General features: G+C 46.3%; 1 protein-coding gene across 4 annotated transcripts in view; it reads left to right on the top strand.

Annotated features, from left to right (window-relative positions):
* Positions 1–25,300, top strand: part of KATNIP (katanin interacting protein) — a 225,682-nt gene that overhangs the window by 65,487 nt on the left and 134,895 nt on the right. For all 4 annotated transcript variants that reach the window (XM_027771785.1, XM_027771786.1, XM_006148283.2 and 1 more), the window contains 2 exons: positions 7,904–8,035; positions 14,110–14,238. In XM_027771785.1, the coding sequence (XP_027627586.1) occupies positions 7,904–8,035; positions 14,110–14,238 (261 nt within the window). The remainder of the gene's footprint in view (positions 1–7,903; positions 8,036–14,109; positions 14,239–25,300) is intronic.

Below are 25,300 nucleotides of genomic sequence, written 5' to 3'. Positions count from 1 at the left end.
TCCACTTCTGGGCCTTAGATCTTCCTGCTGCTATCCGGGGATTAAGATTTATGGCTTCCCTAGCCTTGTAATACTTGGGTGGACAGCGGCCTAATCAACAGAGCCGTCGTTTACCAAAATACTGTCAGGTTTGATGAACGTCATCGGCTCTTAGCATTAAATCGGTGGTGAAGGGATTGGCCTTCCTGCAATTTACTGTGGGGTGGGCTCTCCTTAAAGGTCTCCAAGGCAAGTTCACTGCAATGATTAAAGCAGCCTTTGCTCCCACTCAGCCTCCATACCTGGTTTCCTGTTGTGGCCTGGGTGGCTCACACACCTTCAGCAGGGTTTGCAGTGAATATGTGGAATGTTGGGACCCACTCCTTTGTCCTCTTTCTGAGTTCTGAAACCCCTGCAGTGAGGACAAGAAATGAAACAAGCCGCCAAGCATCAGCTTTGCCAATGACCTTACACAACATGGACGGTCAGAGTGCCCAGTGCTGTTCTTTATAAGAGATAACACAAATCTAAGGAAAAAATACCAAGGAGACCTGCTCCCCACTCCCGATCCGCCTCCGTCAGTATTTCCCGAGCTCTTCTGCCTCTAGAGGGAGCCATTTACATATCGCACCACCTGCACAACCAGACAGGGCAGCCCCAGCCTTGCTCTTTTTTTGTACTTGACAATAAGCCTTAAGGCTTTAAGAACACTTTGCTGAGAGGGTCGGCAGGTACGCGCAGATAACTCTGGGCACGAGCTGGGCTCAGTGTGGGCTGGGTACAAAACAGGCAGGCCTTGGGTTGGCAAGCAGGAACACGAGTGTTGGGTATCAGGGCTTTTAAATCCTCCTCCAGTGTGTGATTGATACTGCAAGGGTCTGCCCAGGTCTGGGCCCTGCAAGTAGGCAGGAAAGAGCAGCCGCTCAGAACACCCACTCAGGGTGAAGCTGTGTGCCAAGTGGGGAGCCAGCCAGGAGCGCAGTCATCATCCCGTGCAAGGGCGGGAAGGTGGGAGGCAGGGAGCATGTGCGAGGCCTGGGGGCTGGGCTGCAACCCCAGCCTTGGCTTCTCACAGAGGGGGAGGTGGGTGCACTGCTCCTGGGGTGGGGCTGCTCTCAGTCCCCTCCAGTGGTAGCAGAGGAGCCCTCCTGGGGCTGGGGGCGGGAGAGCAGGCCAGATGGAGACACTATTTATTCCCTCTCTGGCACCCACTCAGCATTAGAAACTTCCTGGACCACATGAATTTTGTCACATGTTGCTTCATCAACTCACTCTTCCATTATTTGTGCCGTGAGAACTCTTTGAGGGTAGGGCATTGGTTTTTAAGGGTTTTATTTATTTTTATTTCACCATGTTTCTAGAACCTGGTGTGCAGTCAGTGCCCAGGAAGGACTTGCTAATTAAGTGCCTCCATGCCAGCTACAAACCTGTGTCCTGATGCCTTGGTAAAGCAAGCACTTGTGCTGAGCCATTGGAAAGAGGGCTTGGGAAAACCGCAGGCAGAGAGACACACACCTGGGCGCTCCTCCTTGACCGTGGGAGCAATTTCTCACATTCTTGATTCAAATCAGAAGCCAGCAGAGTTGTATCCATCCTGAGTTTTTTACCCACTCTCCTACATCCAGGCATGACTGGGTCCAGGAGCTCAAACTCATTCTCCATCTCTCAGCCGCTTTGCCCCCTGTGTCCTGTGTGGTACCAAGAGAGCCCCCAGCAGCTCCCCACCTGCACTCTGTCACCCTGCTACTGAGTCCTGGGTTCCTCTGAGACAACCACTCAGTCACTCTTGGCTGGGGCTTTTCTGGCTCTGATTGACCAGGCCTGGATCACATGCTCCATTCACACACACACATACACACACACACACACACACGGGGAGTACTCAGTTTGACATGAACCACTTGGATTGGGGGAATTAAGGGAGAAGATGTCCCAGAAGAAAATCAGGGTAGTTTTTCCAAGAGACAGGAATGCACGCTGGATGGGCAGAAACTAAGACATTCAGCACCAAGTCTCACAGATTCCTGATCTCCGAATATCAAACTTGAATGTGTTTAATTTAGCCAGGGGTCCTGTTAAAATGCAGATTCGGATTTCTGGGACTGAACTGGGACCTGACCTTCTGCATTTCTGATAAATTCTCAGGAAAGGCCAAAGCTGCTGGTCCCTGGACCACACTTGGTGTAGCTTAGCCCTGTACCAGGCTCCTCCTTTTTAGATGAATGACCAGAAACACAGGGATGGGCCCGGTCGTGCTGGTTTGTCAAGTCTGTGCCCGTGGTCCTTCCTTGGCACTGCATCCCTCCCTGTCCTTGTCACACTGCCTCTGCCCCAGCTAGAAGGCCTGCTAGCATTTGGACATCACTGAGTGGCTCCTGGGGAGAAGGGAAACGTGCACTGTCTCCAGAGGCATCATGGAAAACCCGTCTCAGCTGCAAACTTCAAAGCCTTTATGGCTGCAGCCTGGCAAAGGCAGGAAAGCCTGCAGGAACCTCCTGACCTGGAAACCGCTAGTTTTACGCATTCCGTGTGGTGCTTCTCCTCCTTGGAGACCATCACTGGCACGAACACATATTTCCAGAGCAAAGTGACAGAGCCATGGCTGGAGCTGGAGCCCAGGGCAACAGACAGTCAAGAGGGCTAGGCAGGGAGTGGGAGACAGAGAGGGGGTAGGGGGTGTGCAGTCTCAGAACAACACAGGGCAGTCGGAGTCCAGAGGGTCGTGGTGAAATGACTGGGGTTCCTTTAGGAAGAAAGTGCCCTGTAGCATTGTATTATTCATGTCTGCCTACCTCCTCCTTGTTCTCTGGCAGGGAGACCCCTGCCTGCCTTCTTTCAGCCCCTTACACTCTGCCTCTAAGATCTTTTCTTTTCTTTTCTTTTCTTTTTTTTAACATTTTCCAGGACTCGAACCGCAGTCGTTGGCCATGTGGGAATCCAGCACCTTAACCTTCATGCCACCTGCTGGTGCTCTAAGATCTTTTCTCAAACCATCTGTAGTTTGACCGACCCCTGCCTGCTTTGCTTGTGTTAGATATTGGGAAATTCCCCATCTTCTCTCTGAGGGCCGCTGTAGGCCAGGCTGGGTGCATTTATTCTTCACATGCATTCGGAGCAGTATTGCCCGGCGGGGGACAGGGCTTGGTCAGCAATCACAGTCGTGGGGCCACATCCGCCACTTTGTAAATAAAGTGTTGTTGGAACACAGCCAGCCGTGTATTTGTCCATGGCTGCATTCAGGCTGCAACAGGATAGTTGAATATTATGACAGCAACCATATGGCACACTCTGCCTCCAAGATCTTTTCCTTTCTTTTCTTTTCTTTTTTTTTAACATTTTCCAGGACTCGAACCGCAGTCGTTGGCCATGTGGGAATCCAGCACCTTAACCTTCATGCCACCTGCTGGTGCTCTAAGATCTTTTCTCAAACCATCTGTAGTTTGACCGACCCCTGCCTGCTTTGCTTGTGTTAGATATTGGGAAATTCCCCATCTTCTCTCTGAGGGCCGCTGTAGGCCAGGCTGGGTGCATTTATTCTTCACATGCATTCGGAGCAGTATTGCCCGGCGGGGGACAGGGCTTGGTCAGCAATCACAGTCGTGGGGCCACATCCGCCACTTTGTAAATAAAGTGTTGTTGGAACACAGCCAGCCGTGTATTTGTCCATGGCTGCATTCAGGCTGCAACAGGATAGTTGAATATTATGACAGCAACCATATGGCACACCAAGCCTAAAATATTACTCTCTGGCCCTTTACAAGGAGCAACGGCCCATCCCTGGTTCAGAGTCAGGCCTGTGGAGCCACATGGCTGGGGCTCACATCTAGGCTCTGCAGCTTCCTTGCAGTGTGTCCTTGGGCAGGTGGCTCGCACCTTTGTGCCTCAGTTTCCCCTTGGGGTGGCCACAGGACTAAATGAGCCAATGTGTCTGATGTGCCTGGAGTGGCATCCAGTCTACATTAGGTGACAAGGCACCTAGTGCAGAAGCACTGATGGGGCAGGGAGGGGGTGCAGGGCAGTGTGAGCGTGGATCAGAAAGGTGCTCGTCCTGAGCTGCCGAGAGTCCCGGAGGGCACTGAGGCTCCAACTTCATTTCTTCGTCATCATCAAGATAATAGCTACTTTATTAAGTATGTGAAGAAGCATGTGGCTCTTACAGAGGTGAAAGGCCCCCAGTGCAGAGCACAAGAAGAGACACAGGGCTTAAATTACCCTGAAATAGCCCTTAGCTGGCCTGATGACTTTGAGGTGCTATGTTTCAGTCACAAGGCCAGGACAAGCAGAATGTTTAAGGAGGCCTCACTCTTAGATTTGTGCATGGCAGGTCAGCACCTGAGAGCGAGGCCTCCTTAAACATCACACCTGAGGCACCTCCCACAGCCCCAGCCCTGCTCAGGGATCCCAACATGACCACCTTTACCTGCAGCCTCAGAAAGGTGGCAGTTCCCCTGGTGACTACCAGACGACTTAGCTGGCTTGCTGTGGGGGGCCACACTGAGAGGAACAGATGCCTGAGGGGAGGTCCTGCCCCCTCTGCAGAGGTGCAGCCCCACGCCAAGGGCTCAGCTTGCACCAACCCTGTCACCTCACAGCAGTTCTGCAGCGAAGGTGTCACGTGGAAACTGGTGCTCAGGGAGGTTAGGAGACTTGCCCATGGTCACACAGGGAACAAGCATCGGGCTGGGAACCGAACCAGTCCGCCCGAGTTTGGAATCCTGGCCTTTCCCCAGGCACAAGCAACTGTAGCGTAACCACAGAATGGCAAGCGCCCCCAGGAAGGTTACCCTCCTCCACTGGGACAGAGTTCAGCTGCATTTTGCAGAAACCAGACCACTGTGGCTTAATGACTGTCATTGTCGCTTTTCTCTCTCACACACAAGGCATTTGGAGGCCGGCAGTTGGTGGGATAGGTGGATGATGCCATGAAGGCCACAGGCTACTGCTGTTTTTCCACTGGGCCATCGTTAGTGTGTGACCTGCTTTCTTATTTCTCACAAGATGGCTGCTGTGCTCCCAGACATCTCATCCAAATTCCGGTCAGGAAAAAGGGTAGAAAGATAAAGGGCAAAAGTCCGCTATCCACTGAGTCTATCATGACTACCAAGAAAGCAGGAGTTGTGTCAGAAGCTCCGCCTTCTACACTTCCAACCATTCACATTGTCGTACCCAGGTCGCACAGCCATCCCTAGCTCCAAGGGCCTGCAGCGACGTGCCCATCTCAGCAGGGCATATTATCACCTCCATAGAATCAGGCAGGTGACACGCAGTGCAGGGGCAGAGAGCAATGTCTCCAAAGCCAGATATGAGGGCCAGCAGGAGGCGCGGTGCTTCAGGCACTGGATTCCCATATGGTTGACTATCTATAGCTCGAATATTGGACCTGGCGACCTGAAAGCCACGTTGGGTACATGTGCATACACGCACGCCCAAAATCCCAGGAGGAGAGTGAAGGAGAAAGGATTGAGGTGTGGCCATACCCCCTGGGGGGTGATTTCTCACTTTCCGTCTCTCTGTCCCTCTCCAGTGAGCACACACGCTCTATGACAAAAACCTTTTTTTTTTAAAAAAGGAAGTAAAACAAAAGGAAAGAAAGCTAGGTATGATTTGGGTACATGGAGAAGATGTTAGAGAAGGGCATTAAGTTAGGGGGGGCAGCCTGAGCAGAGTGGGGAGAGTTGAGGGCACAGATGAGGGTCAAGATTCTGTCACAAGCAATAGAAATCCTATTCCCACTGACTTAAACAAAAAAGAAAGTTTCACTGAGTGTCGTCAGGTACAGCTGGACCCAGTGTTCCAAACAAACCCATCCAGACTGCTCCAGCCTCCCAGCCCTCTTTCTGTCTGTGTTAGGGACAGTGTGGAGAAAGGATTGAGGTGTGGCCATACCCCCTGGGGGGTGATTTCTCACTTTCCGTCTCTCTGTCCCTCTCCAGTGAGCACACACGCTCTATGACAAAAACCTTTTTTTTTAAAAAAAGGAAGTAAAACAAAAGGAAAGAAAGCTAGGTATGATTTGGGTACATGGAGAAGATGTTAGAGAAGGGCATTAAGTTAGGGGGGGCAGCCTGAGCAGAGTGGGGAGAGTTGAGGGCACAGATGAGGGTCAAGATTCTGTCACAAGCAATAGAAATCCTATTCCCACTGACTTAAACAAAAAAGAAAGTTTCACTGAGTGTCGTCAGGTACAGCTGGACCCAGTGTTCCAAACAAACCCATCCAGACTGCTCCAGCCTCCCAGCCCTCTTTCTGTCTGTGTTAGGGACAGTGTGGCCCCAGCAGCCCCTGGCAGACTGCCCTTTAGCTTAGCATCTGTTTTATGGCTGGTAACAGAAAACACCTGGGCCTGGGTAATTGCGGAGAATAGAGGTCTTTCAGCTCATGCGTTGGCTGTCTGAGTCCAGGGGCTCTCTCCACTGGGGGTCTTTTGGCTACGGCACAGCCTGGCAGAGGGAAGGAGAGCATGGCCTATGCCCATGGCCTTTCTTATTTCCTCCCTTTTTAACTCCACCAGAGGTCGATCATGGGGGCCCCCCTGCACTGATGACCTAAATCCTAATCTGTTCCTGAAAGCCCCACTTTTCAGGGCCATTATTGGATCAAGTTTTTACCCTCTCTATCCCATGATAGTGGCTCAGCACAAGACTTTAGGGGAGACACACAAATCGCAGCAGCAGAGAGCACCGCCTCCCACAGGTCCAGCAGAGACCCCAGGGCTATTCTCATGGACTCCCTGGACCAGCTGGCCAGGCCCTGTCGAGAGGGGCTGAGTGGGCGCCTTGGCCAGGCCTGCCTATCATCCTGAGACCAGGATGGGAAGTGGGCCGAGAGGTAAACGGGAGCTGTTTCCTGAAGGACGGAAGCTGGGCTGCCAAGACTGCAGGTCCTCGGGGCCCCAGAGGCAGTTCCGTGTGGCAGACACCTAGTTGCTGGGTGTGTGACTGTATGAGCACGAATCATGTAGGAGAGAGAGTTGTGGCCAGACTGCAGAGAACTCTGCTTTGCCAGGTGTACTGGTCAAGGTACAGCTCTGGCCGCTCTACTAGAGAGGCCCCAATCACGGTGACTTGAATGATGTGAAAGTAGACTCCTCCTTGACGCAACCCTCCTTAGGTGGGAGCAGCCATCCAGCTCTAGGAGGTTACCCGGGACCCCAGGCACTAACCTGGCCATCCTACTGATGTCGGTCCTCCCCACAGACCCAGGCAGCTCCACATCTGGAAGGTGGGAAGGCAGGAGGGAGAGTGGAGGCCAGCCCCTTCCCTGTAAGACACCAAGTGGTCAACACCACGTGAATCCCTCCCGCGTCTCATTAGCCAGACTGGTCACTTGGTCCCTCCCAGTTGCAGGGGAGACTGGGAGCACCTCATGCACATCTGGACACTCAAACCCAGGAGAAGGGGAAAATAGGCACAGGAACAGCCCTGAGGATGCTGTCAGAATGCCAGGGAGTAGTGTGTTCCCCAAAGACTGAACAAGAGTGCTGGAAGGGAGTTTCCACACCCCGGAAGTTTGGGCAATGTTCCTTGCTATTAGTAGCTCTCATTATAGGGTATCTACAGTGTGGGGGGTGGTGGTGGTGGAAGGAGGGTTTCCAAAACTAATTTGGTGACAAAGCCCTTTGTGAGTAGTTTAGCCCCTGCCACAATTCTGATAAATAATCGCAAACCAAACAGTTATTTAACAACAACTCTACCGAACACACTTGACAGAGAAGGCAGTAAAGGCGTGAGCCTCAGCTGTGACCTGTGCAAGGTGGGCTGGCCTGGCACCATCACAACCTCATAACCCAGCTGCTGCCGTTCATGCACGGCCCGGCACGGAGCACTCTGATTCCTGTGGTCCACCCTTCGGTGCCCGTCCTTCCCCTCAGAGGAATAAAAACGTTCATGTCCCCGTATCTGAAACTGCCTGAATTTTTGTGCAGAAATCTGTGCAGATCAGGACGGAAGCTGGCTCGCGGCTCCACATCGAACCACCACCGGATTATTCTGAAGACTTTGAGCCGTGTGCAGATGTGACCAGCAAGGCACAGGATGCTTCTGGGGATCGTCCACAGGTAGGGACTGGCTCCGGCCCTGTGCTCAGGGCTCCTGAAGGACGAGGAGGCTCAGCGCTTCGGTGGCCCTTGGGGGCACTTTCCAACAGTTATTTATTCCGTCCTTCACTTGTCTCTGCGATTCCCTCACTCTTGCATTCATTTCACACACTTTGATGAGCACACAGACCATGTGCTAGACACCCAGGGTCCCGAGGTCGGGGAGGCTGGCGTCTGACCTAGAAGAGTCAACAACACACAGTCCCTCTATGGTGAGAGGCAGCAGGGGAGGGAGAGTATTTAGGAAGACTCCCCAGAAGGAGCGACTTTTGTCCCATGTCCTAAAACCGGGGTAAGAGTTTGAGGGGCAAAAAGGTAAGGACTGGCAGGTCAAGCTGGTACTCAGCCTGTCTGAATGATTATGTATGCACATGTTAAATACCTTGAATATCACCCCCTTGGGCAGCAGAAAACAACCTGGAAACACCCAGAGGCCTGTATACCCATAGTTCAGAGTCAGGAGCTGATGAGGTTGACAACAGGGGCATTTTACTCCCCTTCCTCAAATTGCTACTTTATTTCTGAAATCCTTTGGATTGCAATAACATATCCCAGTCTTCCCTTCAAGAAGCACTCCCCAAGAGTCTATTTTTGAGGCTCAGGCTCTGTCTGAGGCACCAGAGATAGAGAAATGAGAACTGATGAGGTACCTTCTTATTCCTAAGCTATAGGAGGTGCCTATTCCTAAGGAACAGCTTATGTTCCAAAGAGCAGACAGACAATAAAGATAAACAAGAAATAAACAGTGAGATAATTTTAAGGTCTCTGAAGAAAACAAAAGAGAGATTTGGACAGCATGATAGTGGAGGAAAGAAGGCAGCGTTAGACAGGGCAGAGAGCGAAGGAAGTCCTCTGTCAAGTCTGACAGTTTGGTTGAAACCTGATGGCTAAGAAGGAACGGATGGCTAGGCAGGGAACAGTGGGAAACACATTCCAGGCAGAGGATCGCGTGAGGTCGTGCTAGTTCAAGGAGCTCGGTGTAGGGTGTGAACAGAATTTCGGATGAAGTAAGACTGGGAGTTGGGGAGTGGCAGAATAGGCCTGGGCCAGCGTGGGGGCAGGAAAGATAGTTGAAGATATTCCAAAGTCATTGCTTTTGCTGTTAGAACGAGTGAGGAGATGATCCTCATGGTTGTGTACAAGCAGAATGACCAAGACGTGGAGGTCAAAGCAACTTTCTAAGCCAGACCCTGCCTCGTTCACCAGAGCAGCAGTTCAGCTGTGGGCCCGGGCTGCAGCCCGCACAGCCTCTGTGTAAGGGCAGAGCCTCACTTCCATCTTGTTTCTGTACCAAAACCTGCATTTCTGAAATGGAAACCACTCATAAAAAGATAGCAATGTTGCCCAAGAAACATTCCTCTGATATTTTGGTTGCATTTTGTATTTCCTCATTGACTCGTAAAGGAAGAATAGGTAAAGAGCAGGGATCGCTTTCTTTCCCAACCTGGTTGCAGAAAGCCTGAGAGTAAATTGAAAAGTTTTGTCTTCCTGAAAAAAACAGAAGCCCGGTTCTATAGAATGGCCCAATGACCTTACTTCTCTACCCAGTCCATAAAAGTGGGATTAAATAATAAGCAAAATTGTGGACCTTATTTTTTGTTTGTTTGTTTGTTTTTTTAGAGAGGTTTTTTGCTATAGGGAATGTGTGTTCATCGGAAAGACAGAGAGAGATAGAGAGATAGAAGGCAAGAAATCACCCCTCAGGGGGATGGCCACACCGCAATCCTTTCTCCTCCATCTCCTCTTGGAATTTTGGGCACACACACACATGCACCCAGAATGACTTTCAAGAGACTGGGTCCTGAACTCCAACCACTTGACTACATGGAAGTCCAGCACCTTACCTACTATACCACCTGCTGGTCCTGGACCTTATTGCTCTTAAAACCCACCTCTGGGGACAGCAGGTGGTCTAGAGGTTAAGGCACTGGACTCCCACAATGCTAACTATGGTTTGTTTCCCAGATTTGGTGGCTTGAAACTCACGCTGAGCATGTGTGTCCCAAATCCCTCTGTCTCTCTCCAGCAAACACACATACCGTATGGCAAAACTTTAAACAAACAAAAAAAAAGGGCACGCCTCCCACCACACACACACGCATACACACACACACACACACACACACACACACACACACAGAGTTTGGTCTGCTCAGGATCAGGCTATGCAAAATAGTTCATGAGTTTCTGTTTGGGAGGCTGATTTTTAGCCAAGTTCAGTCTGTTACAGTCCCAGCCCTGCCCCGTGGTACAAGATGCTCACGGGCCCTTCAAACAAGGCTCTGTGATAGCTTGCCTTTGGTCAGGCATTCTACTCCTCTTGTTAAATGAACGCGTAGCCCTTCCTTTGCAAGTTCCAGAGTTCCAACCTAAGGCAGGATGTGAGGCAGGCAGACTGCGTCCCTTACGAGCTATTAAGTTCCATTAGCATTCCTTTGTGCGCGTGCTCTGAATTGGCACGGCTTCTGCTCCACCAGCACTTAATTTTCTCCACTGTGAGTGCATGATTGTATTCCTTTCTTTCTTTTCTTCCTCCTCATCTTGAGGGGCCACAGCATAAGGCTTCACAGTCCATTTCCCCTTGGCGTTATTTCTCTGCCAAGTGAGAGAGTAAAATGGCAATGCCGGTTTTCTGCACAGGCAGAGGCCCTAAGAGATGCAATCTGAACAGGGAGAGAGAAAAAAAGTGCATGGCTAAATATACTCGGCCACCTCACACTGTTCGCAAGTGCAGCCTGAAATGGAGCAAAAGGAAATGTGTGTCCACATATGTGCTCTTCGTCTGACCTTCACTGTCGAAACACCCCAGCCTTTTCGCCTTCAATCACATCCTCAGTGAACTTCAATTTCTCGGTGGCTCTGGGTTAAGAGACCAGCATGCCGCAGACGTGTTCTGTTGGCCTTCACCCTGTTGCCTTCCCTGGTGCTTTTTAAAAGATGTGAATTACTAGCTGACATTTACGAATCAGGAGATTCCACGTGAAAATCAGAATTTGTGGCTTTTCTTGAAAAATCAGATTTGGGGGCACCTTTTTTTTTTTTTTTTTTTTTTTTTTTGCTATAGGACATATGCGCTGGCCAGAGAGAGACAGAGAACAGAGAGAGAGGAAGAGGAGAAAGCATCCTCCATGGGAATGGTCATGCGTAATCCTTTCTCCTCCATTTCTCCTTCTTTTTGAGATTTAAAAAAATTATTTATCGAACTTTATTTATCCATTCATTTTATTTTTAATTTGACCAGAGACAGAGACAGAGAGAGAGAAAGCGAGAGAGAGACAGAAAGTTGGAAAGCAAGGTTCCAGGTCTGGGACCCAACCCGTGGTCAGCCATGTGGGAGTGTCCAGTGCCTTAACCACCAAGTCACCCACTGGCCCCTGAGATTTCTGGCAAGTGTGCACACATGCCTGTCATGTTTCTCAAGCCATCAGGCCCAGGACTTGAACTGCATGGTCAGCCATGTGGCTGCCTTAACTACCAAGCCACAGAGCTGGCCCTGGGGTCCACATTCTCACATGGCAACTATGACTGAACTGAGTAGCAGCTGTCCCCTTAGACAGGTGTGTATGTCCCAGTAAACCACTGTCCCACGCACTGAAAGATAAGACAAGATACAGAAGTGCATAATATGGCAGGATGGGGATGGGGCTTAGAATAAAAATAGAGGCAAATAAGCGGGTAGACTGGAAAGGTGGGCAAGGGCAGCTATTTTATATGGTGATGGGTGGTGTTTGAGTAGAGCCCTCAGGAAGCGAGCCATGTGCAGAAGCGCATTCTAGGCTAGGGAGCAGGAGGTATAGCCGCCCCAAGGTGAGAAGCTACCTAGCAAGAGGCCAGCGTGGCTGGATTGAGTGAGGGGTTGGGGAGAGGCAGTGAGGTCAGAGAAGCAGCCATGGCTGATTGCACAGGACTTGAAGGCCATGGTAAAGATGTGGGATTCTCTGTAAGTCAGATGGGAAGCCACCATAGGGTTTTTTTGTTTGTTTGTTTGTTTGTTTGTTTTGAGAGGTTTTCGCTATAGGGCGCGTGCGCTCGCCAGACAGACAGAGAGAGACATAGAGACAGAAAGCGAGAAATCACCCCCCAGGGGGGATGGTCATGCTGCAATCCCTTCTCCTCCATTCTCCTCTTGGGATCTTGGGCACACACGCACACGCGCCCGGCATGAGTTTTAAGCCACCGGGTCCGGGATACGAACCGCGGTCGACCACGTGGGAGTCCAGCGACATAGCCATTATGCTAACTGCTGGTTCCCCATAGGGTTTTTTTGTTTGTTTGTTTGTTTGTTTTTTGAGAGGTTTTCGCTATAGGGCGCGTGTGCTCGCCAGACAGACAGAGAGAGACATAGAGACAGAAAGCGAGAAATCACCCCCCAGGGGGGATGGTCACGCTGCAATCCCTTCTCCTCCATTCTCCTCTTGGGATCTTGGGCATGCACGCACACGCGCCTGGTGTGAGTTTTAAGCCACCGGGTCCAGGACGCGAACCGCGGTCGACTACGTGGGAGTCCAGCGACATAGCCATTACACCAACTGCTGGTTCCCAAGGGTTTTGAGCAGTTTCACAACTCCAGTGAAAGAAGGGCACCTCTTCCAGAAAGTTCTACCAGTGTTCCAGGTCTTAGTCATGTTGGCTTTCCTTGGGATGTGGCTGTGTGCCACAGTGGGTGATGTAGTTTCCATTGAAACGGTATCAGCTTCCTTTAAGTATCAAGAATGAACCAAAGGGTACTTTGAAAAATTAAGATATCTTATTTTCTGCAAAATGCATGATCAGCATAAAAAATAAAATGATACAAAGAAATGAAAAGTCCTTTCATAATCCCACTGCCCCACAGATAATTAGTGTGAGCTGGTGAGTACATAACCAGCCAGACTACAAGTGGCATAGATCATTATACCCAAGAGGAGACAGCGAATTGATCTGAAATGGTCCAGTCCTGTCCCATTACCAATGAGTAATACTGGTAAGTAAGGTAAGTTATCTTCTGAGTGCCTAAGGGCATGACAGATAACAAGAAGGCTTGCCCACCCTGGTATCTTCTGGAATGCCTTCTGAGTTTTTCTTTCTCTGTGCAGATCTGGTAGGGTGAGTTGGGTATTTTCCCACAATTATAATTTAGTGTCTTAAAATCATCATTACTGGGCTGGCTCCGTGGGAATTGGTTAAGGACACTCATTCCCACATGTCGACTGCATGGTTTGAATCCCAGACCCAGCATCTTGAGAACCTTGCCAGGTGTGTGTGTGTGGGTGCATGCCCCAAATCCTGCAACCAGATAGAGAAATGGAGGAGAAGGGATTGCAGTGTGACCACAACCCCCCACACCTTTTCTCTCTGTCTTCCCATCTTTCTCTGGAGAGCACACGTGCTCTCTGACAAATTAAAAAAAAAAAAAAAAAGACAGAAAGAAAAAGAAAATCATCATTATTACTGACACATATAAACAACCAAAGGCCAACTGTTCCCAATGAAACAGGCTGCCCCCAGTAGGGCTCTGCAGCAAATCCCTTCATCATCCTTTATACGTTTCAGTGAAACTTCAAAAATGAGGGACGGTCAGTAGGGCATTTCCATTGCTTGTGTACTTCTGCCATTTGGACTACCAAATAAATCACTTTTGACTACCTTTTTTCTTATTTTTAATTTTACTCTATTTTAACATAAATGGACAAAACCATCTATACTATTAGGTTATCAGGAAAGTCATTTTTCTATACAAAAAAAATGCATCATGACTTTCCTAACAACCCAGTATTTTATACTCCCACTTTTTTTCACTTAACAACGTGCCGTCTCCATGCCAGTACTCACTCAACCATTGCATAGCCCAATGGTTCAGGGCACTGTTTGGGGAGTTGGCGGCCTGAGTTTGAATCCTGGTCCATTTGCTAGCTGTGTATCTGCAGTGATGTTGACACAGTGAGGGTGGGTATGAGCAGACCAGCTTTGAGAGACCGAAAGAAGACAAGGCCCCAGCATGTCTTCAGGGACAGCAAGTTGCTTTACCATACCCAGTTCTCTGTGCTTGCCCCTAGGATGCCAAGTCTCCGACCAGCACCACGCCCTGTGATTTCAGTTTCTCACTTCTGAATGCACGTGGACATCCTGACCCTCCAAGCAGTGTGGACAAAGAAAGGATTCTCCTAACTATTCAGGATGTAATGGTAAGGTCAATTTTCAGCATTTTAACCCTGAAGGGCTAGAGTCTTTATTTCATTTTTCTTCTTCTTCTTCTTTTTTTTTTTTTTTTTTTTTTTTTTTTTTTTTTTTTGTCATTGGGCACATGTGCTTGCCAGAGAGAAGAAAAACAGAGGGAGGGAAAGTGAAAAGTCAACCTCTGGGAGGACTGCCATGCCGCAATCCCTTCTTCTCTTCTCAGGATCTTGGGCATGCATACACATTTGCCTGGCATGATTTTCAAGCAACCAGTCAGGGACTGAAACCATGATCAGCCTTGTGGAATCCAGCCACCTTAACCACCACACCACCTACTGAGTTCCTTTCCCTTTCTTCTCTCTCTCTTTCTTTCTCTCTCTCTCTCTCTCTCTCTTTCTCTCTTTCTTTCTTTCTTCTTTTTGCCAGAGGGCATGTATACTTGCTGGAGAGAGAGAAGAAGAGAGCGAACGAGCACTCCCCACACAAAACAGTTACACTGCAATCCCATCTCTTCCATCTCTCCAGCTTTTCAAGATTTTGAACACTCGTGTTTTTTAAGCCCCCGGGTCTGGGATTCAGACCAGGCAGTCAGCCTTCTGGCGCCTTAACCACCATGCCATGACCTGACTTAGCCAGAGTGTACCTAAGCAACTGGGCCAGAAGATGGGCCCCACAAGAGAGTCTGTGAAAACAAGACAAATGAACAACCTGATGTATGTAACAAACAAAGCTCAGAAGATTTAAAACATCACACACTTGTCATTATGTCTTTTTTTTAAAATGATAGTAAGTGCGCATGAAATGAGCACTCACTAAGCGCTGAGCCCCATGTTGAGTGGTAACATCTACCACCACATCAGCCTAACGAGGTAAATACTCAGTATTTTTATTCCCATTGTATCGATAGTTTGAGGAAACTGAAGGATGGAGACACTGTCATTTAACCAGGCCTCAGAGAAGCCGACGCTGGAAGCCATGCCACCGTGACTCTCTGTTCTTGAGAATGAACAGCCATAGGCTGAGCAGTGCACTGACTTGTTTTCCTTCAGAAAATGCCAGACTGTTGTGAATATTATTGATGTTATGCCTGGGAGCAAGGTGTTCAGAGGTGGCCATCCATCAGTTATGTTTAATAGTGTTTTAAACAATGACAGAGAGAACCTCTCCTTAGCCAAAGATCTCTCCAGTGAACCCATAGCTGAGAACATCAATGAACAATGTTTTTCAAAAATGAAATCCAATGAGGAAACAGCCAGACAAACCCAAATTGAAAGCCAATCCACTAGCCTGGAGTCTTTAAAAATGTTGGTGGTGTGAGAGACAAAGAAAGGCGGGGGGACTATTCTAGATTAAAGTAGGGGAAGAGATACCACAGTTATGAGATGTGAGATCCTGGGGGTGGGGTAGAAATGGCTAAATTTAAGGATAGCTTTGTGGAATTAATGAAATTTGAAAATTGATTATATTATATTGGATAATAATAGGAGGGGATCTTTGAAAAGTTCATAGAGGGCCAGCAGGTGGTGAGGTGGTTAAGGCACTGGGCTCCCACACATGTGACCGTGGTTTGAGTCCTGGACCTGACGACTTTCTCTCTCTTTCTCTCTCCTGTCTCTCTGTATGATGAGCGCACATGCCCTCTAACAAATTAAATAGTAAAAATAAATATAATTAAATAAATAATTCTTTAAAACAAAAAAGTTTTTGGAAAAGGCATGATACAAAAAAGGTTTAGATGAATTTCCATTTCCACTTTCTTTGCACCAAAATAAACTTGTACTTTGATTCCATTTTTCTAGGAACTCTCTTTGAAGTCCCCTCATATTATGTTGATGTTAAATTTCCTGAGTTCAGTAATGACACTGTGGCCATGTAACAGTGTGTCCTTGTTCTTGAGAGGCAGCTCCTGGAGTGTGTAGGCATGAGGGTTGTGATGTCAACAGCTAGTGCTTACATGGGTCAGAATAAAGAGTATGTGTATACACGTTCAGAAAGAGAAAGTGGGGAGAGAGAAAAATGTGGCAAAATGTTAACAACTGGTTAATGTAGGTGAAGGATATTTGGGTACTCATTATATTATCCTGATAAATTTTCTGTCAGTTTTACCCTTATTCAAAATAAAAAAGCTGAAACAAACAAACAAAAAAAAACAACCAAAAAACTAGCACATTAAATAGGAGAGGAGCTGCTTCGGTAGAATGAAGCACCAGCAAAAGAAGAAATAGAGGGACCAGCAGTTAGCGTAATGGCTGGGTCGCTGACCTTCCCTGTAGTCGACCACGGTTCAAGTCCTGGACCCGGCGGCTTAAACTCACACCGGGCGCATGTGCGTGCATGCCCAATAGCCCGAGAGGAAAACGGAGGAGAAGGGATTGCGGCGTGGCCAACCCCCCTGGGGGGTGATTTCTCGCTTTCTGTCTCTCTGTTTCTCTCTGTCTCTCTGGTGAGCGCACGTGCCCTGTAGCAAAAACCGTTCCCCAAAAAAAGAAGAAGAAATAGAGAAAAGCGAAACAGGAGACCTAAAACACAGTAGGATTGTATCAGTGTCAGCTTCTCAGCTGTGATGTTATACTGTATTTATGCACCATAGGGGGAAACGGGATGAAGGGTACATGGCATCTCTCTGTATTGTTCCTTACAAGCACAGGAGAGAGCTACAGTTAACTCAAAATAAAGAATAAAAAATTAATACTAACACAAATGCCCAGGTCCTGCCTGCAAGAGGTTCTGATTCTGGGTCTGGGCTCAGCCATTGTTTCTTTGCCAAATATTGCCCATCAGTATCAACAAAAGGCTAAATTATGTTCAACGGGCTCTTAAAAAGACAAGGAAGTCTCAGGGCCAGCAGGTGGTATGGTTGTGAGTCACTGGACTTCCACATGGCCTATTGCAGTTCGAGTCCTGGACCTGGGGCTTGCTTTCTCTCTTTCTCTCTCTCTGTCTCTCTCTGGTCAAATTTTAAAAATAGTAATAACAAATAAAATAATTCTTAAAAAGAAGAAGACAAGGAAGTCAATATATTTTAGAAATGTTTGCTTATAAAATAATTTATTTTGGTTTTTGACTAAAGAGGTGAATTTCAGATAATTAGAATATTGGTTTTGTGTTGTTATTATATTAAGAAATTATTGTAAGGCCAATTATGGCCTGGTGGTTAAGGGAGTTGGATGCCATATGGCCAATTGTGTGGTTTGAATCCTGGACCCGGCAGCTTAAAAACCACGCCGAGGGGACCAGCAGATGGCTTGGTGGTTAAAGGCGCCGGATTCTTACATGGCTGACCACAATTCAAGTACTAGACTTGGCAGCTTGCTTTCTTGCTTTCCCTTTCTCTCTCTCTCTCTCTCTCTATCTCTATCTCTATCTCTCCCTGGTGAAATTGAAAAAATAATAATAACAAAAGGAATTAAAACACACACACACACACACACACACACACACACACAGCATGTTTTTAATGTATGCCCCAAATTCCAACAGAGGGAGAAATGGAGAAGAGATTGTGGTGTGACCATTCCCATAGGGGGTGCTTTCTCCCTCTCCCTCTCTCTGTCTCTTTGTCTCTTGCAACTGAATGCACACTCTGGCAAATTTAAAAATAAAAAGTTTCGTATTATAAAAATGAGCATGCAACCCTTCATATTTGGTTTTTCTCACTTGGGTCATTTCAAAGTGTGGCTCAAACTTCAGAAAAAACAATCCATAGAAAATAGAGGCATGCTGGAGAGGCTTTCTTACTAGTTATGACTTGAAAAAATATGCTAAGATTCAGGGTAAGGTAGACATGCAATGATAAATGGTGCGGGGCAGGGTGGGGAGGCTGGTGCAGCCAGACAGGAGGGCTCAGACTCGTGACCAGAAGGGCCGACTTCGGCTCCCAGCATGCTTCGTTGGCCGGCCGGGGGTGTGCTGTGGTCATGGCTGGCTGTTTTCTTTAGAATTAGAGAACTTTCATTCTGAGCACACGCCCTCAGGTTGCTCTGGTCCCCACTCGCTGTTGTGTGACACTGCGACTCACCTCAGTGCTTTACATTACCTTTCTGAAGACGTTGGTTTGTGACTCTTGTTTAGGGAGTAGACAGAGCTCACGGCTGAGGCTCAGGCAGCCTGGAGGGGGCAGTTTGGGCTTTTCCATAAATTCTCCAAGGGGCCTTGGCTAAGTCTTATTTCTTTGGAGCATCCATTTCCTCCTCTAACAAGAACAAGTGAAGGAGACAGTTTCTGTGCCTGTCAGCCCTGAAGTCATAAATCGTAGATAGGAAAACCCTGTTCCCATATTACAAAATCCACAGGGGTGTAGGATATATAATAGTCATGGAGGCCCCGCTCACCCGATTTCTGATGGCAAGCATTTTTTCCATTTTATTTTATTTATTTATTTTTGAGAGGTTTTTGTATAGGGTGCGTGCACTCGCCAGACAGAGAGACAGAAAGTGAGAAATCACCCCCCAGGGAGGATGGCCATGCCACAATCCCTTCTCCTCCATTCTCCTCTTGGGATCTTGGGCATGCACGCACACGCGCCCAGCGTGAGTTTTAAGCCACCGAGTTTGGGACGCAAACCGCGGTCGACTACATGGGAATCCAGCGACATAGTCATTACGCTAACTACTGGTCCCAATTTTTTTTTTTTATATTATTATTGTTCATGATGAGCATGTGCATATGAGTGTGAGAAAGAGCAGGAGGGGAAAGCACCCTTCACAGGGTGTAGCCATGCCATGATCCCCTTCCTCTAGTCCGTTGGATCCTGGGCCCACGTGTGCATGTCCAGCGTGAATCAGCGTGAATTCGAACCATGGTAGTTCATCCTGTGTAGGATCCAGCTTCTTGTAAGCAGCAAGGTTACTGCTGCACACGGAGTTCGCCCAAGGACTTTCTGTGTGCCCTCTGCAAGTTAGGTATATTTAGGGCCTGGAACACCTCCCCCTGCCCAGATCTAAGCCTTGTGGTAGCACCATGTGCTCTGTCTCATTGCCTGCTGTGTCTCTCTTCTCCAGAAAAGTGCCTGGCATAGGATTCATTTGTAAATAAATCTTTGTTAACAAGTGAATTGAATAATTGAACGATTGAATCAACGAGTGAGTGGTACAGATGTTGATTAGGCACCCTGGCCAGCCCACATAAGCTCAGTTCAGTCATCGCATTACTAAGTTATAATTACCGTGACAGTGTTTTCCCAACTGTGAATCAGGACACATAGCTGACAAGGAATTTTTGTACTACTTGGGGTAGAAGAATCAGTTTGAGATATGTAGTTTAGATCCTGAGATATTGGGATTTCTGGCTCCTGGGGTTAATTTAAAAGAATATTGTAGGGCCAATTGGTGGTGCAGTGGTAACCAGAAACCCTGTGAGGCTGGGAAGGTCCTAGGTTGCTGTACCAAGGCCTTTCTGCACATGCCAGGCACGTGTGCACATGTCTTCCAAGTTGGCTGGGGTTGGGGGGATTATGGCACGAGGACTCTGTTGGGAGTGCTGTGACTGTTTGGTTTGTCTCTCTCTCCCTGAAGAGATAAGTAGATGAACTTAAAAATATATTTTTTATATATGGTCATGAGGTGCATAATGGTTAAGGCATTGGATCCCACATGGCCTACTCTGCAGATGGAACCCTGAACCCTGTATCTTGGAAAACACACCAGGCATGTGTGAGTGCATGCCCAAAATGGCGATAGGAGAGTGGAGAGAAGGGGTTACGGTGTCCCCCTGCCCCCTGGGGGGTGATTTCTCACTTTCTTTCATTCTCTCTGTTTGTCTCTGGTGCTTGCACACAGCCTGTAGCGAGAAGCTAAAACCAAACAAAAATATAAAGAATATTTTAAATCATGTGAATGAGGCAGGTAGATGATAGAAGCAACAGCTCTTGGCCTCAGGGAAGACGAGGATTTCTGTGTTTTGCTAGGAATCAGAATTTCTTCTTTGTATTTGATGTGTCCTGATTTGTTGTAGTAGTGGTTGTTGGTAAATAATTCATAGTTTTCTATGGACAGAGACAATATACTTGCTGGTCAGATTTGGCCTTTAGACCATCAACTTGTAACTTCCAGTTTAGACAATCAAGGTTTTGTCAGTTTTCGACAAGAGAGGAAGAGATCTTTCTCAACCTCAGACCAGGGCAGCCTGGCTGATGGCGTTGGGCAAGGCCCTGGGCAGGTGGGTCAGACAGCATCAGGCCAGTGGAGCAGGAATAATGTAGTGAAGAGCAGGGAGGGTTCGTCTGGAACGCTGCTGAGTAAGCACTAAATGTCCATGAAACAAACACAGGACTAGACATGAGAGACATGGTGATCCCTTAACCCAAAGGGTGTTTCTGCAAGTCAAGATACCAGATGGAATCTGACAACTGACTAAAGCATCTTTCTCAATATTAATAGAAAACAGAAAAAGAAGTGACCTCTGAATCAATATTAGAATAAATAATCTTTTTGGGGGGCTTGCATTTATGGCCTACTTAGAGTTTCTTGGGTATTTTCACCATTTTATTTTATTGGGTTTTGTCATAGGGCATGTGCACTTGCCAGAGAAAGGGAAAGTGAGAGGGAAAGTGAGAAATCACCCCCCTGGGGGGGATAGCCACTCCACAATCCCTTCTCCTCCATTCTCCTCTTGGGATTTTGGGTATGTACACACACATGCCTGGCATGATTCTCAGACCTCCAGGTCTGGGACTCGAACCATGGTCAGCCATGTAGGAGTCCAGCACCCTAGCCACCACTCTACCTGCTGGTCTCTTCTCCTTTTTATTTTTTAAAATTTGCCAGAAGCTGTGTGTGCCTACCAGAAAGAGAGAGAAAGTGAAAAACCACTCCCCATGGGGGATGGTCACATTGTAATTCCTTCTCCTCTATCTCTCTTCTTTTCAGGATTTTGCGCACACATGTGTATGCACCTGGCATGCATTTCAAGCCACCAGGCAAGGGACTCGAACTGCACAGTCAGCCATGTGGAACCCCCTGCCTAAACCACCATGCCACTGGTTGGCCCTCACATTGTTTTGTATCATTTTATGTAACATCTAATACATGAGTGCTTTCTCATTAAATAGAGAAACAGTTTAGAAGTAAACTGAGTCTAATATGAAAAGCGCTCACCATCTATCCAGCCACACCATCTCCAGCTTTTAGTTTTATTGGGCATGTATACTTTATTTAGTCATCCATTCATTCATTTACTCACTTGTTTATTATTTTCCATTGAAGTTCAATTTCTGCTTTTATTAGTTTCTCCCCTAAGCTTTTTGGTTTAGTTTATTGCTTTGGCTCTCCCCTACCTCCACTTCTGTATCCTGACTTCATAAGTTAAATGTTTAATTCATTTATTTTCAGTACTGTTTATAATACATCAGTTTTGTTTTGTTTTGTTTTTTTTAGAGATTTTTGCAATAGGGTGGATGTGCTCACTGGAGAGACAGAAAGAGACAGAGAGACAGAAAGTGAGAAACTGCCCCCTAGGATGGATGGGCACCCTGCAATCCCTCTTCCCACATTCTCTGGGAACTTGGGCACACATGCACAAGCGCCCCACGTGAGTTTTAAGCCTCTGTGTCTGGGACTAAAATCACAGTTGACTACATGAGAGTCCAGCAACATAACCATTACGCCATCTGCTGGTCCACACAATACATCAATTTTTTGAAAAAGAATTATTTATTTAATTTTATTTTTCCATTCTTTTAAAAAAAACTTTATTTACTTATTTATTTATTTTTTATTTTAATTTGACCAGAGAGGGACAGAGTGAGAGAGAGAGAGAAAGAGAGAGAGGGAGAGAAAGAGGGAAAGTGAGAAAGCAAGCCGCCAGATCCGAGACTTGAACCATGGTCATCCAGGTGGGAATGTCCAGCACCTTAGCCACCACGCCACCCCAATACATCAATTTTAAGGCTATAAACTCTCTTCTAAATATTGCTTTCTCTTCACCCCACAAGTTTTACTATGTAGTGTTTTAATTGATATTTATTTCTAACTGGTTTGCGATTTTAGGATTTTTTTTTCTCCTATATATTTAAAAGAATTTTTCAGGACCAACACATGGCGAAATGGTTATGTCTCTGGACTCCCATGTAGTCGACTGCAGTTTGAGTCCCAGACCTGCCGGCTTAAAACTCATGCTGAGTGCATGTACGTGCATGCCTAAGATCCCCAGAGGAGAATGGAGGAGAAGGGATTGCATCATGGCTATCCCCCCGGGGGAGGATTTCTTGCTTTCTGTCTCTGTCTCTCTGGCAAGCGCACACGTCCTATAGCAAAAATCTCTCTTAAAAAAAAAAAAGAAAAAGAGCTTTTCAAAATGTTCTGAGTAAATAGGTTTTTTTTGTTGTTTGTCTGGTCTTGGTTTTTGCTATCCTTTTGTGCTAATTTCTAAATTTACAAAAATATTATTAAAGAATGTTATGCTTAATTTCCATGTTTTGCAGGCTGCTGAGGTTTTGTGGCCTATCAAATGTTTTTTTTATGACTATTCCAGAGTATTTAAAAAAAATACCAAAAAATAGAATGGATATAGAAATATTTTTAATTTCATGAATATAGAAATAAAATGGACATAGAAATATTCATTTTATTTTTGGTACCAAGTTCTCAATATATCTGTTACAACAAGGTATATGTATGTATATATATATATATATATATTTTTTTTTTTTTTTCTTTGGAGAGATTTTCGTGGGAATCCAGCGACATAGCCATTACGCTAACTGCTGGTTCCCTGTATATATATTTTTAAAGACTTATTTAATTTAATTTATTATATTCTTTAATTGGACCAGAGAGAGAGAGAGAGAAAATGAGAAAGCTAGCCTCTAGGTCTGGGACTCAAACCATGGCCATGAGGAAGTTCAGCACCTTATCCATCATGCCATCTCCTGGCCCCAAGGCATACATTTTTTACGTTTGCTAGAGAGAGAAGGAAAGCACCCCCAGTGGGAGGGGTCACGCTGCACTCCCTTTCTCCTCCATTTCTTCCTCCTCTCAGATTTTGGGCATGTGTGCACCGCTCACCCCCTCACCCCATGTTTTTTTCAAGCTGCCAAGTTTAGGACTCAAACTGCACAGATGGTCATGTGGGATCCAGCCGCCTAAACCACCACATCATTCCTGGCCCGAACTCAAGCTATTAATTATGACATTTTTATTATACTCTTAAATTTATATATAATACTTGTACATATTCATGGGGTACAGTGTGGTTTTTCAAAATACGTACATATTGTGTAATGATGAAGTCAGGACAATAAAAGCATATTCACCATCTCAAACATTTATCATTGCTTTGTGTTGTGGACACCCAAAATCCACTCTTCTAACTGTTTTGAAGTGCACGTTAAATTGCCGTGAGCTGTTGTTACTCTACTATGCTATAGTTCTCTAGAACTCACTTACCTACGTGCGTTCTTGTGTCTGTTAACCAAGTTTTTTCTGTCTACCCATCTGCCTTTCCTTTCCCCCATGACACTTTCCACTTCTAGACAACTGAATCTTGCTCCCTCCCATTAATGAGTGAGAATGTAAGTACTCTCTTTCACTGCCTAGTTTTTATTTGTTTTGTTTTGTTTGCTTTGAGGAACCTCCATACCATTTTCCATAATGGCTGTACTGATTTATATCCCTTCCAACTGTGCCCCTATTCCCACAACTACTCCAGCACTTATTCTTTGTTGTCGTCGTTGTTGTTTTGTTTTAAGTAATAGCCATTTTGAATCTTATTCCTCAATCTACTTTGAATTATTTGTTGTAGATGGTGAAAAATAGTAGTCTAGTTTTATTCTTCTTTGTATGGCTATCCACCACTATTGGCGAGACTTATTCTCCACTGGATCTTTCTGGGACCTTTGTCAAAAATCAGTTGGTTCCTGGATTTCTTTTTGGGTTCTCTCTGTTCCACTGGTATGTATTTGTCTACTTTTGTGCCAGTATCCTGCAGCTTTGGTTATTATGGATTTGTAATACATTTTGAAGTAAGGTAGCGTTATGCCTTCAGCTTTGTTGGTTTGTTTGTTTCTTACGGGATTGCTATAGCTATTTGAAGTCTTCTGTGATTCCATACAAATTCCATGATTGTTTTTTTCTATTCCTGTGAAGAATGCTATTGGTATTTTAATAGAAATTGCATTAAATCTGTAGATCACTTCAAGCTGTATCATCATTTTAAACAATATTGATTTTTTCAACCCATGAGCTGCCTTTCCATTTTTTAATGTCTTCAGCTTCTTTTATCAGTGTTTCATAGTTTTCGTTGTATAGATTTCTCACCTCCTTTGTTAAATTTATTACTAGATTTTTTTTTTCCTTTGGCTAGCTACTGTAAATGTGATTTTATTTTATTTTATTTATTTTTGCCAGAGGATACATGTACTCACCAGAGGGAAAGGGAACAAAGATAGAGAGAAGGAAGGTGAGAAAACATCCCCCATAGACCATGGTCTTGCCACAATCCTTTATCTCCATTTTTGGGGGGATTTTTTGGCACACACACACACAGATACACATGCTTGGTGTGTTTCTCAAGCTGCTGGGTCTGGGACTCAAACCACACTGTTGTTCAAATGGGATCCAGTTACCTTGATCACCAGGCCATAGGCTGACCCAATGAGATTCTTAGTTATTTTTTTCAGCTAGTTCCATGTTGGTGTCCAATAAGGCTGTTGATTTTTGTTTGTTGATTTTGTACTCTGCAACTTTATTAAATGCCTTTTCGGTTTTAAGGGGTTTTTCTTTTTTTGGTGGATTCTTTAGGTTTTTCTATGTATTTGATTATATCATCTGCACAGTTTAACTTCCTTCTTTCCAGTGTGGATGGCCTAAATTTCCTTCTCTTGCCTAATTGTTTTAGGTAGGACTTCCAGCACTACATTGAATAGCAGTGGCAAAAATGGACATCTTTGTCTTATTCCAGTCCTTAGAGAAAAAATCTTTTAACTTTCCCCATTCTGTATGATGTTAGCGGTGGGTTTGTGATATGTGGCCTTTGTTACGTTGAGATACAAGCCTTCTGTATCTAGTTTGTGAGAAGTCTTTTTTTTGAGAGGGTTTTTTTTTTTTTTTCTTTTGGGGACCGGGCGCCCACTAA

This window comes from Tupaia chinensis, unplaced genomic scaffold (genome assembly GCF_000334495.1).
Source record: "Tupaia chinensis unplaced genomic scaffold, TupChi_1.0 Scaffold000231_1, whole genome shotgun sequence".
NCBI lineage: Eukaryota > Metazoa > Chordata > Mammalia > Scandentia > Tupaiidae > Tupaia > Tupaia belangeri.
This window is presented reverse-complemented; position numbering and strand designations above follow the sequence as displayed.